General features: G+C 44.9%; 1 protein-coding gene across 1 annotated transcript; it reads right to left on the bottom strand.

Moving 5' to 3' along the window:
- Positions 1–1182: 1182 nt before the first annotated feature.
- Positions 1183–11968, bottom strand: VPS4A (vacuolar protein sorting 4 homolog A). Its single transcript, XM_069966094.1, has 11 exons — positions 11838–11968; positions 7626–7737; positions 7175–7319; positions 6761–6822; positions 5939–6058; positions 5074–5230; positions 4848–4996; positions 4560–4641; positions 2156–2375; positions 1896–2036; positions 1183–1793 (listed from the first exon to the last, which is right to left on the bottom strand). The coding sequence occupies exons 1-11, from the start codon at positions 11856–11858 to the stop codon at positions 1692–1694; spliced, it is 1311 nt and encodes a 436-aa protein (XP_069822195.1). The 5' UTR covers positions 11859–11968; the 3' UTR covers positions 1183–1691.
- Positions 11969–12421: the final 453 nt, after the last annotated feature.

Genomic DNA, 12421 nt, shown 5'->3' with positions numbered 1-12421 from the left:
ATACTATTCTCTGGTAAAAGAGCAGGGATATTTCAGAATACAGGTTTGAATGTGAATGAAGATGAAAATATCTTTAATCATTTCATGATATATATATATAATAGTTGTGTGTGTGTAGGTATGGAGCAGATGCATTGCTCCCGTTGTGTAATGCATTATTTGCACCTTAGCAGACCTTAAGGTTCACTACATGCATTGTGAGATTTTTTTTTTATACAATTATATAAAGACACAGCTAAAAGCACAGCAGCTAGAGAGAGAGGACAGGATAGTACCTATCTGGATAGGCATGAAACACACAGCCTCAGATCTATATATTATACTTTTCCAAGATTTTTTTTTTTTTTTTTTTTGTAGTTTCAATATGTGCACTGCACTCTCTGGCCATGTCAGCTCTGTTATAGCAAAAACCTCTGCTTGTTGTGATAGCAAGCTCTGCTGCTTTTCTACATTTTAGTGCTACTACACACAACGACCTCCTGCAGTGTGTAGGGAGGTGGAAATCAGTGTTGGTTACTAATGCCCTGTTACACAGTGATCCACTGCACAATGCAAGGATGCTGTGGCCCAGAATGATCAATCTCAGACAAAAATCAGACACACATTTGTATCAGAGACATAGCAGCCAATCACTGCTCGGCTTAACTATGAACATAACTATGCTCAGCCAATCGCAGCTGATGGCACACTGGAGGGGAGCCAGCGTGAGGGAGGGCTGGAGCGGGCCGGCCGGCCTCCTGAAGATGGCGTCATTGATGGCGGCCAGGGTCAACAGCGAATGCATAAGTATAATGCACCACACTTTCAGGTCTAGCGTGGGTGGGGGCCATTCACTTAAATAACACACATTACAAAAGTTGTATAACTTTGTATTGTGTGTTATTTAGTGAATAAATGCTTAACACAGCACTACCCCTTTAAAGTCTGCTCTGGTCCGTACTGCTCCACCCCCGGTGCTGGGAAAAGATGGATTAAGTCCTGGGAAACCATCTTTTCCTCTCTTCAACATACAACCTTGATTTTTTAGATCCAAGCATTAATACAAGACACTGATCACATACAGCGAAAGTAGTGATAGAAATGTATGCGTTTTCACCTCTGGAGTTTGGTCGCCCCTCTTCCGCTGGAGAAGATTGCAGTATATGAGCAGCTTTATTTAAGAATGAGCATCAGACATTGGGCGTGATTTGAAAGAGAGAGAGGATATATTTACACAGCTGAACACTCATCCCTAGTAATGCACACGTCAGATACCGACAGGGAAGTGGGGGAAGGGTACGGAGAGTTGGGGGAAGGGCACCTTGGACTGACAGTATATGGAAACAAACCTGCCTTTTCTCCCAAGGGGGGACTGAAGGGAAAGGACATTACAGTCAATTAGAAGTCAGTTGTAATTGTAAGTCAGGCATTGAGGAAAAGTTGGAGGCCCCAGAGGTTTGTTAGAGGGGAGAGGGTACAGGGAAGGCCATCACACTGAAGGTCTGTTGATGAATGTAAACCTCTGATACAAGAAGCTTGTTGAAGGTAAGTGGTGCCTCCCAGGCAGTGCAGGCCCTAGGGGAGGGTAAGAGTCCTGAATATAGGAGAGAGTGGCCAGAGCCTGCAGTTTCCTGTGATGTTATTGGTGGGGGGCACTTAAGAGATAAGCAAGCAAACCTGATGCTCCCTCCCCTCATAGTGCACAATGCACCTCATCCCTCCTGCCCAAAGTCTTCTGTAAATTTCTTCACTTTCAGTAGGTCCTCTGAGTTCACGGTAGGCCGGGTGGTAGCCAGAGATCTCAGCATATCAGACTATGAGAAAAGAAAGTCAGATTGGCTAAGTACACAGAACTTTTATTTAATAAAAAAGCTGAACTGGTAACTGCACTTTCTTTGCATTACTTGTGTACTCACCATGCATACTACAGGCTCCAGGAGTTTATCACTGGCTACATCCATCCAAGTCATCTCAATAGCCCCTGGGTCTCCAGGAGAACAGGGTGTTAGGAGGTCATCTACTGTGACTCCAGGGTTGGTGCGAGATGGACCTCGTACCTACCAATAAAACATCAGTACAGCTACATCAGTACACTGGCCTCCAGCTATATGCCCTGCACTACATCACCATTGACCCCAGCATTACTGCATGCAGACCTCATGGTCTGGTCTTTTACCTTCTTAAAGTGTGTGGCTGATTGCACCTTGCGCACAGGCTGCATTAGCGCATCTCTGACAATAATACTAATATCTGCTCCTGAGTATCCTTCAGTTTTGTTGGCCAGCTCACGGATGTTTGCTTCACTCAAGCTGTGAGCTGTGTTACCCAAGTGCAGCCGAAACATCTGGGCTCGGGCAGCTTCTTCTGGCAAAGGGATGTAAATCCGCTTCTCAAACCTGCAATTTAGGACATTTGGATTGCAAGTCTTGTCTTTTGTGAGGTGAGTGACCAGCATTTTATTAAAACAGGTTTCTAGAAACACAGGTATCTTCACATATTTCACATCTTTAAAGGGAACCAATCACTGGAAAAACGCATATAGAGCTTTTGAAATGTGCTGTTAGAGCACACAGCACACTTGCCACACGTGTTTCCATAGCCTCCGTGCCTTCCCCGTGTAAGCCACAAAGTAACTTTATAAAACTGGCGCCCTGTATGCTAATTACCTGAGGTAGTCACCTGGGCGGTGTTCGGCTAGCAGGTAGTCACGGTCCCCTGGGCATTCTTCCACTGTAATCACGCCCCTCCGGGCGTGATTCAAATGGCAGAGTGGCTGTGGCGTCACTCGGGAGCACGCCGTGCCCAACGTCGGCGCGCTTACGTACTGATGCTGGATGCCGCCGCACATGCGCAGTGCAGCCGCTTCCATTCCGGTTGCACTGCGCCTGTGCAGAATAGCCTCGAACTCCGGCTAACAGGCTATTCGAGGCTATTCTGCACAGGCGCAGTACCGCCGGAATGGAAGCGGCTGCACTGCGCATGTGCGGCGGCGTCCGGCATCAGAATGTCACAGCTACTCGGCCATTTGGATCACGCCCAGAGGGGCGTGATTACAGTGGAAGAACGCCCAGGGGACCGTGACTACCTGCTAGCCGAACACCGCCCAGGTGACTACCTCAGGTAATTAGCATACAGAGCGCCAGTTTTATAAAGTTACTTTGCGGCTTACACGGGGAAGGCACGGAGGCTATGGAAACACGTGTGGCAAGTGTGCTGTGTGCTCTAACAGCACATTTCAAAAGCTCTATATACGTTTTTCCGGTGATTGCTTCCCTTCAAAGGGGTTATCCAAGTTTAGAAAACATGGCCACTTTCTTCCAGAAAAAGCACCTCTTGTTAGCTTTGGGTGTAATTTTGCCACTCTGTTCCATTGAAGTGAATGGAGCTAAACTGTAATGCCACACAACCTGAGGACAGGGGTGGTGCTGTTTTGCATGAAAGTAGCTGGATACCACCCTTCCACTGCTTGTGCAGAACAATCAGTGCAGTCTGGACATAGAGTTGATTTTTGCTTTACTCCACACCAATTTTCTGGTGTCAGTGTTAAGAGTCAGGGGAATCTTGCTCACTATTCAGGAAAATGATAAGCAGCACAATGGGAGGAAAGTTTTGCACAAGTTTTGCTAGAACACAAACCATTATGGACTCATTGGCTTTTAATGGGGCGTCCTTCACAGCCAGAAACCCTTTTGTCAGGATCTATTTTTTACATTTATTCTTAAGTCTTATTCCACGGGCCGAGCAGGGCCCGATCAACAATGTAAACGTTTACTGGACCTATTCCACGGCCCGATGATCGTTGAGCGAGGGCTGCAGGGACATTGTTACCGATGACCTTGCAGCATACATTACCTGTCAGGTCTTCTCCTCCACTCTGTCTTCCTCCCTGGGTCCCCGCGCTCTAGCTTCAGAATGGCCTGTCAGCTGACAGGCCACTCAGCCAATCACAGGCCGCGGCAGTACCGGCCTGTGATTGGCTGAGCGCTCCGTCAGCTGACAGGCCACTCTGGAGCTAGAGCGCGCGGGACCCGGGGAGGAAGACAGAGCGGAGGAGAAGACCTGACCATTTTTGGGTACATGGGACAGCTGATCAGCATCCCACAATTGTGTTGCAGGGATACCTATAGTAAGCCCAACAGGTTTAGCACCTGTGAGATGACCTTCCACATACCACCGTTAACTAATTAACTGCAGCATCTAGGGTTGTGATCGGGGAAGGTGATTCTGAATCTCAGAGGTGGCACAGTGGAGGCTCTGGAGATGTAATCCTCTCAAATATAGGCCTAGAATTATCAATCTGTTTGAGACAAAAAGGTTTCAGATGTTATTTCCAAAGATGAGCTGCGACTGGTTGGTATCTGTTTTAGACAAAAAAAATCATTCCCAGTTTTGTTTCAGACAGACTGATATACCTGTGCCACTGAGCCCAAGGTTCACAGTCCCTAACCTAAGATTTACATCCTGGAATGAGAATTATCTTCCAGTTGGGGGCAATATGCTTGCCTGTAAATCTGCAGAGCATTAAGAACAAATTAATTATTTTTCTTACATAGTAACTACTTAATAGTATGAAACCTCACCTCCTCCTGATGGCGGAGTCCAGCACCCAGGGTATGTTGGTGGCACCCAGAACCAGTATACCATCATTGTTATTCCCAACACCTGAAAAGCAAAACATGCTGTCATCTAACACAGAGCCATGTATGGGCTACAAGTTACTAGGGTATTAATAACTGGTCACAGAGAAAAACGGCAGCATATACTGCACTTTGCCTACCATTCTTTTAGGCTAGTTATACATGGTTATAGTATGGCTGCCTTTTAACAACCAATATTATAGCCACATGATAGGTGAGGCGGCAGCTTACCTTGCATCTGCACCAGGAATTCTGTCTTGATTCTCCGGGCAGCTTCGCTTTCATTTTCATTCCGAGAGCCGCAGAGGGAGTCAACTTCATCAATGAAGATAATAGAAGGTTTATGCTGCCTCGCCAACTCAAATAGGTTTTTCACCAGCCTGTAAAACATCAATAGCAAATGACATGACTTTTGTCTCAGACACCTGAATGTATCTGCACAATTCGGATCACTCACTTCTCACTCTCTCCAAGCCACTTGGACATCAGATCAGAGGAGGATACGGAGAAGAATGTGGAGTTATTGGCTTCAGTTGCTACAGCTTTGGCCAGGTATGATTTTCCTGTTCCAGGTGGTCCAAAGAGCAAGATACCACGCCAGGGGGTACGCTTTCCTAGGTTAAAAAAAAAAAAAAGTAATGTCATGCATATGTCAGGAGATACAGAGGCTTACACTACAATCACTAGCAAATATAGCACTGACTACCAAGAATGTAGCATACACACTTCCCCCCAGAGCAAAAATCCCTTTTGTTATCTGTAGTACACATAGGAAATTCTGTCATGTATTTTATTAGTGAAAAGTGGCATCTTCCTCACCTTCCAGCAGCCTGTAGTTCCCCTTTCCCTTACTGCAGGCTCTTGTAGTCCTTAGTCCTCAATAATCTGTCTGCAGTAATACAGTTAATAGTTGGCAGGGAGAAGGGGTGCAGCTTGGGTTTCTGTGATGCTGCACGCTATAAGATGGCAAGGGGAGAAGAAGCAGGGAGACACCTGTCTCAGAGTACAGTGCACAGCACTGTGGGAAGTGTGGGCAGCAGGAAACTACACCAAAGTAAAAGCAGACATCACACTAGAATGAGCCAGCCTATGCAGCATACAATATAAGGTCAAAGGGACAAATAAAACCCAAATATTAAGTTTAGACAAACTATCTGGCTGTGCTAGATTTACCATACAACTACAGGATGCATTCTGGTTTTCTGGTAACAATATGTATTGTTTTATACTTCAGCAGCCAGTCCATAAGGACTATTATATATGAAAAATAAAGAAAAAAATGCCTTTACATCTACAAGATGTCAGATTTTAGACAGACTAACCTGTGAAAAGATGGGGGAACTTGATTGGTAAAATGACGGCCTCCTTCAAAGCTTCCTTTGCTCCTTCTAGTCCGGCCACATCATTCCACCGCACATTTGGCTTTTCCATTACAATGGCACCTACAAATATAAAAAAAACAATAAGTTGAAAGGTAGAAGTGAGCCATATACTATCAGGAAATGAATCATCTGACTAATGTGACTATATTCACACTGAACCTGGAAATACTGACCAAAAGCATGCAAGTCACAGGAGGGAATTTATCAATCCATGCACCGATGCAGACTATATCTGTACAAATCTGTTGTGAAATCCTTGTTTTTGCACAACTACATTGCTTAGACTTCCACTTAGCACAAACATTTGTGTGCAAAACAGGGCATGCACAAAACATCTGCTCAACTTTGCACTCTGTGCTAGCTGAGGGAAGAATACATTCCCCCATTGTCTCACAGCCCCATAATTGCACCCATAAAAACTCAGCTACACCACATTACATCCTACTACCCCATCTCCATCAATGGTAGCAAGACGGCTCAGTGGTTAGCACTTCGGTTGCCTTTGGTTAATTATAAGACAATACCTTGGCACTACTCACACACACCACAGTATAGTGTTCAAAGTCCTATAATGAATGGTAACAGTTTCACTGCACTCCTTTGCTCTGGTGGTGCTCAGCAACATACAGTCCAAACAAAATCAATGCTTTGGTTGGATTTATTATTAGGTCTTAACTCTTCTCCGCCTGATCCCTTATAATAACCAACCATCACTTTGCAGTCGTTTCTACTTGCTCCTGTATTTTTCCTTTATGAACATACCCATTAGTTGTTCCTGTAATTTCTTTTTTTCAGGATTTTCCCCTTCACTGTCGCTATCACTTCTGTGGAAAGAAAAAAAACAAACACACAGATGATTTGTTTGAAAGTTAGGTCTATGGTATGTGATCTCCTGACATACCTGTAAAGCTATTAGACATCTTGATATTAGAAAAGTGAAGTAATCTTATCTATTTTTACATACATAGTAGGGATACTTGAGGCTATAAATTTTAATGCATTGTAATTGATTCACTTGGCCCTACGTACCTGTACTGGGCATGCATCACATCCCTGGAGGTACAGCACTTGTGATGTGAACTCTATAACAGAAGTGGAGCTTCACTTTGTTTATTAATTGGGGGGTTTAAGGGGTGCCCCACAATAAATGTATGCAGTGTGCAGAAACCAGCTCACCCTTTCTCATTCTGGGATTCTTTCACAGGCTTTTTGCCTTGCTTGTCCTTGGTTTTTAGATAATCCTTAAGCTTCTCAGCTCTATCCAGGTACTGCATGCACTTGGCTCGGATGCTCTCCTTGGCCTTGTCACTGTGAGCTTCATCTGTAGGTGAAATTAAAAAGAATCACAGTATTTGACAGCACTATTGTAACTCCCTGTGTGACTCATTCAAAAGCAAACCCTTAACCAACATCACAGTATGGCACATCCTTCCTTCACACCAGCCTTTCAGCCATAATGAATATGTTCTTTATCCAGCGTATAGCAATAACGGAATGCTAATCTAACATCCATGGCAGGTTCTAAGTCTTATCAGTTAGCTGACTGAGGGTTAGCACGATGTGCTGCTGCTAATGTCTGAATTAACTGCTGACCTACCATACCTCCACAATTAATTCACAGACTTACACTTGATGGCATGGAGAAAATACTCCACCGCATGCTGGTATAACCTCAAAGCCTCTTCGTAGTTCTTGTTCTTATCCTCCTCTGTGGCTTTGGTTACCAAATCAATGGCTTTCTGGGAGGATGAAGAAAATTTATCATCAATACACATTCTACAACCAATAAAGAGATACAACACGCCAAAGATTTGTAATATATACATTCTACAACCTCTGGCAGAAAGTATGATGATGGCTAACTTTTTACTACACCACAGGTCAGGTATACTGCTGAAAACAAAACAAACCCTACCATATAATTGGTATTGACCAAACTATAATACATTGGCGAATGCTATAAACAACCACACACAAAAACCCAAAAGAAAAAGAAAAACCGGAATTGAGCAAATCAAAAAGCCTAAAAAGAAAAAAATTTAAAGTGAAAACTTGGCTCAAAAACAAAACAGTAAATGCTTTCAATACATCACCACACAATATTTTTATTAAAAAAAAAAAAAATCACTATTCCTGTACTCAGAGAAAAAGGTTAACATTTATAACTAAGTGAACACTGTATAGAAGGTAGAAAAAAACAAACAACCCTACCCCAAAATACTACCTATAAAATACTACCTATGAAAAGTATAAGCACACACAAGGCAAAAATAACCAAAGGTTATAGCTCTTAGGAATGTTGACACAAAAACTATGGATTTTTTTTTAAGGGAACCTGTAACCCAGGGAGGAACCCACCCTACCCCAGCATAAAGGATTATATACTTACCCCCTCCTGCTGGTTTCGCCTTGTTCAATATATAGCTGTTCGCTCAATGTGCAAATGAGCAGAGATGAGTCTGACATCAATAGGAAGTGATTTCTTATGAACGTCGGACTAATCTCTACTTATTTGCATATTGAGCGCGCAGACGAGCAGGCGGCAATTTCTCTGCAGGAGGGGGTAAGTATATAATCATTTATCCAGTGGTAGGGTGGGTTCTGCCCCTTTAAGCATTTACTTCTTTACTATAGAACAAACTATAAAATGCTGTGTTTCCAAATTCCCATCAACCTGCCGAATAAAGGTAACATGTCATTTATACTGTATGTCGTAAATAATAAATGACATACTATGGAAATTCTCAGAAGCAGTCAAATTATTAAAAAATTTTTTTTTAAAAAAAAACCTATTGCATAAAAACAGTTATCTCAAAAAGCAGACTAGGGTAGGATTAAAAAGGAAAAGAGTAGTGAATGAGGTAAGAAATAGAAGGGGCAAATAGAAGGGATCAAACTGGGCCTGGAAGCCAGGGACAGGATGCAGAAACTGAGAGAACAGATATAGAGGGAGAGATGAAGGAAGCCAGTGCAGATAGGGTAGGACAGGATAAGGGAAGTAGGGTATGATAGGGATGAAGGTAAGTAGGGATGAAGGAAGCAACTTGTTACATTATACCATGTGCTGCAGTTTATGATTTTCACATGACAAAAAATAAATAAGCTAGGCAATGAAAGACTAAGTCCAGCCCGCGACCATCATCCGCCTGTCACAGCGCGGCATGTGACTCCTGGACTCGCCAGCACTACCTGAGTCACCAGATATATTTAGCGAGGCCGCACGATCACATGACATGCACCGCTAACTACATGTTTGGGTGCAGCCACAGCACTATGAGGTCAGACTCAACAGGAAAAGCAGGAATATAGAGACTCACTGTTACCCAATGACTGTAAGAATGATAGTCTGACTTCCAGCAATCCCGAGTCTATAGGGAATAGTATCACAGTACAAGGGTCAATACATGGATCTGTACTACACAATGAACTAACCTAATATCCTCTGTATATCACTTAGGTCACACCCTCTGGCATTATGAAGAACTCTTTAACATCTAAAAAACCTTCAGAAACTATTAAAAATCCTTTAAAAATGTCTGTAAAATAAACCTGAATGAGATATGACATGGAAGGGTCAGGGGTCAGGCGGGGGGGCTCAGAGGACACAGTTACACAAAGGGTCTACATGGCGACAGTCAGGATGTCACACAGTAACAAAACCAACACATTGCAACCATCTGCAAACAGCCTGGCTTCACTACTTCACCGTCATTTTACATACATTTGAACAATAAACAGGCTTGTGCACATGGCCCTTCCTCTGATCTAGTGTACCATGGAAGTAACAACATTACTACTGGTAGTGCTGGTGCCACCGATGCTCTCTGCTGTCCGGGACAGGCACCGTCCAGAGCAGGAAAGGTTGCCTATGGAAAGCTGCTGCTCTGGACAGATCCTGACAGGGGTGGCAGCAGAGAGTACTGTGTCACACTGAAAAGAAAACATTTCCTGCAGGACGTAAATTACAAATCTATATAACCTTCTGAAACCAATCAATATGAAAGAGAAAAATTTTTAGCTGGGAAACTGTATAAAGAAGCACTTGACCCCTATCTCATATATTGATTCATCAATACACAATTTCATTAGAGGAAGACCTCGGAGGTCTCAGCAAAACAGCTGCAACCGATTGGAGGAGGCAATGTTATGGTGGTTTTACACGGAACGATTATTGTTCGAATTTGCACGATATCGATCGCATTTGAGCGATAATCGTTCCATGTAAACACGGCGAATGATCAAGTGACGAGTGAGAAATCGTTCATTTTGATCTTTCACATGTTCTCAAATCATCGTTGGTCGTTCGCTAAAAATTCGCAGATTGTTTCATGTAAACAGTCGTTCACCGATTTAACCTATGTGTGAGATAGGCTTAGACGATCGTACAAACAATCGCATAACGATTTTCCATACGATATATCGTTCCGTCTAAACGCTGATCGTTAGAAAAAACACATCGTTATTTCGAAATCGTTAATCGTTCGATCGGGCGATTTATAAGGACCATTACATGTTACACATCATTTTACCATGGCTGCACTGAAATAGTATTCTTTGCACATAAGTGGATTTTTATGATGAACTTTCCACAACTGAAGCCAATGTATGTCCACTGTCTTCAGTATTTGTCACAGAACTCTATCACCTGAAACACTGGCTGTGTTTGCGTTACACTATACCACTATACAGGGTTTTGGCAAGAACTGGTAAAACTTGTGTGATTGCAGAAGGAACGAGCCACCCAAACTGCAGGACTTCAATAGAAGCATAGAAACAAATGGCATCTTCCTGAATCCCCATTCTCTTGTACAGTCCCAGACTGATCCCTGGGTCCCCATTCTCCTGTACAGTGACAGTCTGATCCCTGGGTCCCCATTCTCTTGTACAGTCCCAGTCTGATCCCTGGGTCCCCATTTTCTTGTACAGTCCCAGTCTGATCTCTGGGTCCCCATCTGATCCCCGGGTCCCCATCTGATCCCTGGGTCCCCATTCTCTTGTACAGTCCCAGTCTGATCCCTGGGTCCCCATTCTCTTGTACAGTCCCAGTCTGATCCCTGGGTCCCCATTCTCCTGTACAGTCCCAGTCTGATCCCTGGGTCCCCATTCTCCTGTACAGTCCCGGTCTGATTCCTGGGTCCCCATTCTCTTGTACAGTCCCAGTCTGATCTCTGGGTCCCCATCTGATCCCCGGGTCCCCATCTGATCCCTGGGTCCCCATTCTCTTGTACAGTCCCCATCTGATCCCTGGGTCCCCATTCTCTTGTACAGTCCCAGTCTGATCCCTGGGTCCCCATTCTCTTGTACAGTCCCAGTCTGATCCCTGGGTCCCATCACTCTGCTCAGGACACAGGAGGCTACTACCCTGATCTCTACAAGACTGAGGGGCTGCCCCCCGATCTCACAGCCAGCTGCAGTATCCCAGGTACCCAGCGTGGTTAGGCACAGCAGGCAGTAACATGCAGGGGGTAACAGTACCGATCCTGCAGGGGTGGCACCATCACCGGGCAGATCAGCCATGCAGAGGGTGGGCAGAGCCGGGTGACAGTGGGGACATCACAGGAGACATACTGGCTGCCACCCTGATAGACTCCAAAGGAGTAAATGAGGTTTCTGCCAGGCGGCAGGAAGAGGGCGACTCTAAGCCCAACATTGCGGGGCAGTTGTGGGCAGAGAGCGGTGTGGCTCCCGGTACCCGAGGTGTACCGGCCTCCTCCCCCGCTCTGTCCGCACACGCAGAGCCCCCCGCCCCAGTACTGGCTATAGAGCAGCCCGATCGCGCTGACACCCGCACATGACGCCCCTCCAGTCCTCAGACTTCCTCCCCGGTCTCCGCCATTACCTGCAGAGTTGACGTTGTCATCTCATCTCCCGGTCCCGGTGTCTCAAGGGTTTCTCTGGATTCCGGGGCCTGTCACTTCACCGGAACCGGAAATGACATCTAGTCGAAACCATAAGACAGCGCTGTACGAAACCGGAAGCAGCTGTGCGGGTCATGTGATCCATTGCAAAACTACCGCAGCAGTCGTTGTGGCAACTGTGACGCTCCCTATTATTGGCGGATTTGCTGAACTACATTTCCCAGGATTCCTCACGAAGCAAAAGGAACCATTTACAGCGGTGGGATTTGCTCCCCCATTCACTGCTGTAACTCTGTGTGTGTAAGGGGGAATATACAGACGTCACTGCATGCTGAAAAGGGAAACTCACATTTCTGTTTTGTATTTCTTTAAAGGGGTTGTCCGGCGATAAAAAATTATTCACAGAATAACACACATTACAAAGTTATACAACTTTGTAATGTATGTTATGTCTGTGAATGGCCCCCTTCCCCGTGTCCCACCACCCCCACCCGTGTACCCGGAAGTGTGGTGCGCTATACATTACCTGTCGCGTGTCGACCACGGTCTCCGATCGTCAGCAGTG

Source organism: Dendropsophus ebraccatus, chromosome 4, assembly GCF_027789765.1.
Source record: "Dendropsophus ebraccatus isolate aDenEbr1 chromosome 4, aDenEbr1.pat, whole genome shotgun sequence".
NCBI classification, from domain to species: domain Eukaryota; kingdom Metazoa; phylum Chordata; class Amphibia; order Anura; family Hylidae; genus Dendropsophus; species Dendropsophus ebraccatus.
This window is presented reverse-complemented; position numbering and strand designations above follow the sequence as displayed.